This window comes from Lucilia cuprina, chromosome 4 (assembly GCF_022045245.1).
Source record: "Lucilia cuprina isolate Lc7/37 chromosome 4, ASM2204524v1, whole genome shotgun sequence".
Lineage (NCBI taxonomy): Eukaryota > Metazoa > Arthropoda > Insecta > Diptera > Calliphoridae > Lucilia > Lucilia cuprina.
The window spans coordinates 76,216,391-76,223,537 of record NC_060952.1 but is presented as its reverse complement, the minus strand read 5'-3'; the positions used below and the strand labels follow the sequence as shown (position 1 = coordinate 76,223,537).

Below are 7,147 nucleotides of genomic sequence, written 5' to 3'. Positions count from 1 at the left end.
TTGTTCTTTTTTTTATTTGTGAAACCCCATCGAGGACATTTCCATGAGCATAATTGATTAAAGCCCACACACTTAAAGTTCAACATAGAATGGTTAAGAAAAACACAATAGAAAATCTAAGTAAAATGGAATAGAAAAATAAAGAATAAAAATAGATATGTGCAGTAGATAGATAGATAGATGGTGGTATATTTTTGCACACACCCATGCCATTGTGCATTTACACTTTTATATGTTAAACATACATTTACTATTAACTTTTATTTTCTGTTTATTTTTCTTGTCATTGTTGTTGTTGTTTGCACTTTTACGAAGCTTTTTAACCTTGACATAGATACCAATATATACATATATTTTGTATTTGCAATGTTTTTGTTATTATTGTTGTACTTTGTAAATGCCATGGTTTTGGTATCACACCATTTAACAAACTGCTGTTACAACAACAACAACACCAACAAGAAGAAACAAATTGAAAACGTCCAAGCAAAACGAGTACAAAGTGTGTATTTTTAAACGAGTGCATCTATCTCATCAAACTCTATAAGACTGCAACTACACTCACTAACAGACAAACAGTCCGCTAACAAACAACACTAACAACAACGACCAACACCCACCCACTCTAACATTCAAACAATATAGTATATATTTATTCCGGGGGCCACTTAAATCGAATTTGTGTTTGAAAATGCTAATTGGTGGACCCCTTTTAAAACAATGTTCAATTTGATTAATGTTTAGCTTTACGACTGCGACTTAAACGTTTAGATTCTCCATTCTAATTGAAATTAATGAATGAGTGAAAGTGATGAAGATTGTATGTTATTTGAGAAATGAAGTGGAATGTTAATTTTCACTTGTTTTGAACACCCAGTTCGAGCGATTAGACAGACCTCCCAGAACCCGTTGCCATAAATGATATTGCAAAGTTTACAGGTTTATATCAATAAACTATTAATGATCTCAAATCTGGGTTCATACTACAAAATCATTGCAATTGGATATGGTTGGAATACGTGGATCATTTATTCCAAAATATAACAGAATTTTATATTAGGAATAACAACTACTACGATTCAAATGAATTTCCAGGGTTCATCATTACAATTTAAGTTCTGAAGACCCGTATAGATGCGCACTGTTATCGCTAATCAATATTTCACTCATTCCCTTCTCTTTTCACGTTCTTCGTTCCCTAACTTGTTTGAGGGAAAAATTTCCGCTTTTGTGAAATTTTCTGATGGAATTTCGAAAACATAGAACAGCTGTTGCATACAGAATCAACTACTGTGAATGAATTACTCAAAGCAAGTTCACAATAGCTATTTTCCCTTCGTGGATATTGAAAATTTCAATCGAACGAAAATGTCAATTCTATTGGTGTTGGGTGGGTGATTATGAACAGCTGTTGCATACATAATCAACTATTGTGAATGAATTACTCAAAGCAAATTCTCAATAGCTATTTCCCTTAGTGGAGAATGAAAATTTCAAGAAAATGGAAATGTCACTTCTATAGGCGTTGGGACTGATTATGAACAGCTGTTGCATACAGAATCAACTATTGTGAATGAATTGATCAAAGCAAGTTCACAATAGCTAATTTCATGGGACTGAAAATGTCACTTCTATAGGCGTTGGGAGTGATTATGAACAGCTGTTGCATACCTAATCAACTATTGTGAATGAATTACTCAAAGCAAGTTCACAATAGCTATTTTCCCTTCGTGGATATTGAAAATTTCAATCGAACGAAAATATCACTTCTATTGGTGTTGGGGGGGGGGGGTGATTATGAACAGCTGTTGCATATAAAATCAACTATTGTGAATTAAAAGCTTAAATCAAGTTCGCAATAGCTAGTTTCCCTTCGTGGATAATGAAAATTTCAAGGAAATGAAAATGTCACTTCTATAGGCGTTGGGACTGATTATGAACAGCTGTTGCATACATAATCAAGTACTGTGAATAAATTGCTCAAAACAAGTTCACAATAGCTATTTTCCCTTCGTGAAGAATGAAAATTTCAAGGGAATGAAAATGTTCCTTCTATAGGCGTTGGGGGTGATTTTGACAGCGCCGTTTTGGATCTCTGTAATTACCGAAGTAAACAGCTTAAACTGTTCATTTTCAGGCTCTCTTCAGTAGCGTATAAATTCAGAATCAAGACAAGAAACTGATTTTTTACTTTATACTTGTCAAGATATTGACTTTCAAATTGTGAATTATGATTCAAATGCGTCTAGATGTAAAGATCCCAATGCATTACTATTACTAATACGTTACGCAAAAACATATACTACTAAGTAATATAGGATAATATCTCATCAATACCACCCAGAGACGAAATGGATAGACCAAATAATCCATCGAAAAAGCCAAGGACTTGTGATACACTTCTGATTTGTTCGACACACTCAATGAGAAAAACATTTAACACACTCACTCTAGATAAACGGTTATAGACGTTATTAGCCATCACTTTCAATCGGAATCGATCAATAACGGGGACAAGAAAAGGTCCGAAACTCTGCCCTGTAGACTATCGGATTCTTTAGTATCAGATAATAAGACTGCCTGTTTCGATCCCAGATCAAATAATCACAAAACAAGTCCGATGATACATTTATAAACCAAGCAGACTAAAGGTATCGGTATAACAGAAATTGCAATAATACAAAAATGGAGAAATCATTACGATAACATGCCTCTCTGGTGAACTTTCATACATAAATAAATAGGAATAGAAGGGATATGAAAGTAATTGAGGTAAAAACATCAAAGAGACAGAGATAAATCTACATTCAAGGAACTAAAATATAATCGCTTTAAGGGATAGAAGAGCTTTTTCAAAAGATGATTGAAAGGGGGTTTGAGAATATAGAAACCTAAGATTTAAAAAATGGATACTTAAAATGATCTCAATTTTCATTCATTTCTAAGTATAACACTCAGAAGTATTTTCTACATCTCTTTTAAAACAAGAAAAATTTAAGTATTCAAAATGTTCAAAGAAGTAATTCTTTCAAATAACTGAATTTTTGACCATTTGGGTGGATAAAAAAGATTTTTTTCTAAATTATTAAATACTATTCTAATATATAATATAAAACATAAATCACTTACCTCACTTCCAATTGTTGTGATCTTCACCAGAACCTCATCCTTTTCGTGATCATGTGTGATCACATCTCCCGAAGTCTCACGACCATTATAAGTCAAATAGACACGCTGACCCGACTGCAGTTTAACACCCATTATCGAACGAAAACCGGGACCGATTAAATCCGATTCAAGAAATTCTTTAATCATTGCATTACGACGCAACGATTGTGCCGGACTTATGTGAACACTAACCGCACGACGTGATTCCATGGCACTGTCTTGGGTCTTAAAATCGAAACGTACAATGTATTTGGTTTCTGGAGTTGGTGAGCTAGATGAACTAGTCGATGCACTAGTTACGGTAGCCGAGGGTGGTGTTTTAACATCTTGTATAACACCCGAATACCAAAGACCATCGGGACCGGGAGCACAAACTTTAGTGCCGATTATAGAGCGTTTAGCTAAACGACGACCAGTAGACATTTTTGAGTTTAAGAAAATTTTACTTCAAAATAAGGGGAAAAAATGAAGAGGGGGGAAACAAAAATTTAGACTTTTTAACGCAAAAATAAAAGAACCGAAAACTTTTTTACGCTAAAAGAGGAAAAAATTTTATTAAAAGTTTCTAAAGTTTAGGGGATTTTTTTTTCAAAAAAGGAAGCTCTTAGTAAGAATTAGCACTTGATTTATTTTGAATTAAATTTTATGTTAATTTTGTTTTTTAAATTTGTTTTTATGAGTTAAAACTTTTTGTGAAATATTCATTTTAATTTTTTTTTTAATTTTTATTTAAAGAAATTAATTGCACTTTTTAAAATTTTTTGAAAATTTATTTAGATTTCAATTATATTTTTTTATATTTTTGTTTAAATTTCTTTAAATTAAATGAAATTTTAATATTTATTTTTTTAATTTTTTTTAAATTTATTGAACAACAATTTTAAAATATGTTTACTAAAACTTTTTAAACTTCAACAATATTTTTTTTTTAAATTAGGTTTTTTATCATTTCACACTTTTTTTATTTAAAAACGCTTTAACAAAAAAATTTTTTAAGATTTCACAAAATTTTTATTTTTAAATATTTTTAAATTCTATTTTTTATTAATAATGAACACAATTTTTTTAATTTTTTATAACTTTTTTTTTACAATTTTTTAATCTTTTTCTTATTTTGCATCAACACTTGTTGCTTTGTTTTCTTTAATTTGTTGTTAAACTTTTGCCCTAAACTGTTGTTTAATTTTAATCAACTGTTAAGTTAACAGTGTTTGAGAAGACGTTAACAGACACGTTTTTATTTTTATTTCTTTTTTCTTGTTATTTTAGTTGTTTTTTGTTTCTTTGCTGTAATTTTATATTAATTTGTTGCTGTTGTCACTTTAACAGATTTTTTTCCAATTTGTTGTGAAGAACTTGTTGTTTTAATAGTAGTTTTATAACTGTTATATTAACAGCTGTTTTATATTATTTGAATTATTGTTTTATTTTATTAAATTAAAAGGCTTTTTATAAATTGCTGTTGTTTATTTTAGTTAAATTTATGTTTCCTGTTTATTGCTTTAGTAAATATTAACTGCTATTTTACTTATTTTTTTTTATTATTTTAAACGGGGTTTTTGCACTATAAATAAACAAAGAAATATAAAATTTATTAATAATTTGTTGTAGATTTTGTTTACCTTTTAAGAGAAATTTTTTGGTGTTAATTATCAACTATTTAGAAGGACAGTGTTCTATTAAAAACATAACAAGAATTGAACTATACTAGAACAGATCTAAAACTGAACTAAAACAGAAATAGAACTGAACTAGAACTAAACATAAACATAAACTGAACTAGAACTGAACTAGAACTGAACTAGAACTGAACTAGAACTGAACTAGAACTGAACTAGAACTGAACTAGAACTGAACTAGAACTGAATTAGAACTGAACTAGAACTGAACTAGAACTGAACTAGAACTGAACTAGAACTGAACTAGAACTGAACTAGAACTGAACTAGAACTGAACTAGAACTGAACTACAACTAAACTAAAACTAAACTAAAACAAAACTAAAACAGAACAACAACAAAACTAGAACTGAACAAGAATTGAACTAGAACTGAACTAGAACTGAATTAGAACTGAACTAGAACTGAACTAAAACTGAACTAGAACTGAACCAGAACTGAACTAGAACTGAACTAAAACTGAACTAGAACTAAACTAGAACTGAACTAGAACTGAACTAGAACTGAACTGGAACTGGACTAGAACTGATCTAAAACTGAACCAGAACTGAACTAGAACTGAACTAGAACTGAACTAGAACTGAACTAGAACTGAACTAGAACTGAACTAGAACTGAACTAGAACTGAACTAGAACTGAACTAGAACTGAACTAGAACTGAACTAGAACTGAACTAGAACTGAACTAGAACTGAACTAAAACTGAACTAGAACTGAACTAGAACTGAACTAGAACTGAACTAGAACTGAACTAGAACTGAACTAGAACTGAACTAGAACTGAACTAGAACTGAACTAGAACTGAACTAGAAGTAAACTAGAACTGAACTAGAACTGAACTAGAACTGAACTAGAACTGAACTTGAACTGAACTAGAACTGAACTAGAACTGAACTAGAACTGAACTAGAACTGAACTAGAACTGAACTAGAACTAATACCGGTATACCAAAACATATGTATTAACCAGCTGAGCTGTTGCTGCCACCTGTCAAAATACAAATTTGACAGTTTGCATAAATCTCAATCTTGTTTCCTGACATTTTAGCAAATATTAAACCAAATGTAAAATCAAAACTTATTTTAAATTATTGTTTAAATTTAAAATTTACTTTCAAAATTAAATAAATTTCATTTAAAAACTAATTCAATTCTTTTTATTTTCCTTTAAAACCAAAAAATTTCTCTTTAAAAAAACTTTCTTTTGAATTAATGTTTATTATCATTTTATACATTTCATTTCAAAATTTACCTTTTTCTCAAATCTTATTCATATGTAGCCAAGAGTGTATGTATGTGTGTGTGTATATTTTTATAGATTGGTCTTTCTGTGTGCGTGTGTATTGTTGTTATTGGATCTATGAAATTTTTATGCAGAGATATTGACGTTTAGATTTTTTATAAAACGTTTGAAGGGATTTTTTCAAAAATATATTCTTGTGATACAATTCCAAATTGAAAATGATACGTTGATTGAATCTTTGATTAAACTGTAAATGTTCTTGTTGTTGTTTCAAATCACACAATAATGACTTTGGATTAATAACATAGTTTTTTTGATAGTGTTGTTGGTTTATGTTTATTTGTTGTTGCTGTTTTTTAGCTACTACATGCCGTCTACGAGGGGTTAATAAACTAGTGTGACGTTTAAAATGGAGCCTCAGCATAATCCAATTGTTAGAATTTTATAATTGTTTTTATTTTTAATATTTAACACAAAGTTTCTATTTAAAAAAATAGAAATAATTTTGTTTATGTTTAATTTTTTTAAGTTTAAAATAATAATAATTTAGTTATTTTTTTAAGTTTTTCGAAAATTTAATTACAAGATAAGTTTAGTATTTTTAAAGGGAATTTAACACTTTTTTTCATAAAAAATACTAATGAAATCTTTTTCTTTTAAGAGTTTCATAAAAATTTTAGTTTTTTTTTAATTAAATCAAGAAAATGTTTAAACAATTCACAATATAAAAAATAGTTGAAAACAGAAAAATTATTATGCGGGCAGTTTCTGGTTGGTCTTTACACGTCTGATGACGGAAAATGCAGTTCGTTTTTTTCTTGTTTTCTTTTTTGCTTTGTAATCCGTAAGTTTGTTTTTGTTGTAAACGCATACGTTTCTTTTACGTCTTTTTTGTAATTTACATTAGAAGGCCCCTAGTTGTTGCTGCTTCTGTTATATTACATTTATTTTGTTTGTGGGGGTGAATTATGATTGAGAACGTGTGTTTATTTTTTATTTTTCTTTTTGAGTTTCTTTGTCTCTTTTGGTTTTTTTTCTTTTCTTCTCCAAAAAAAGCGCT

The 7,147-nt window shown here is 29.4% G+C and overlaps 1 protein-coding gene and 1 long non-coding RNA gene across 2 annotated transcripts in view; both read right to left on the bottom strand.

Moving 5' to 3' along the window:
• Positions 1-3,868, bottom strand: part of LOC111685738 (zinc finger protein 395) — a 357,927-nt gene extending 354,059 nt beyond the window's left edge. Inside the window, exon 1 of the mRNA XM_046949763.1 lies at positions 3,130-3,868. Coding sequence (XP_046805719.1) covers positions 3,130-3,591 — 462 coding nt within the window. The 5' untranslated portion in view covers positions 3,592-3,868. The remainder of the gene's footprint in view (positions 1-3,129) is intronic.
• Positions 3,869-4,506: 638 nt separating this feature from the next.
• Positions 4,507-6,647, bottom strand: LOC124419508. Its single transcript, XR_006940654.1, has 2 exons — positions 6,097-6,647; positions 4,507-4,732 (listed from the first exon to the last, which is right to left on the bottom strand). It is a non-coding gene; the product is annotated as an uncharacterized LOC124419508 (long non-coding RNA).
• Positions 6,648-7,147: the final 500 nt, after the last annotated feature.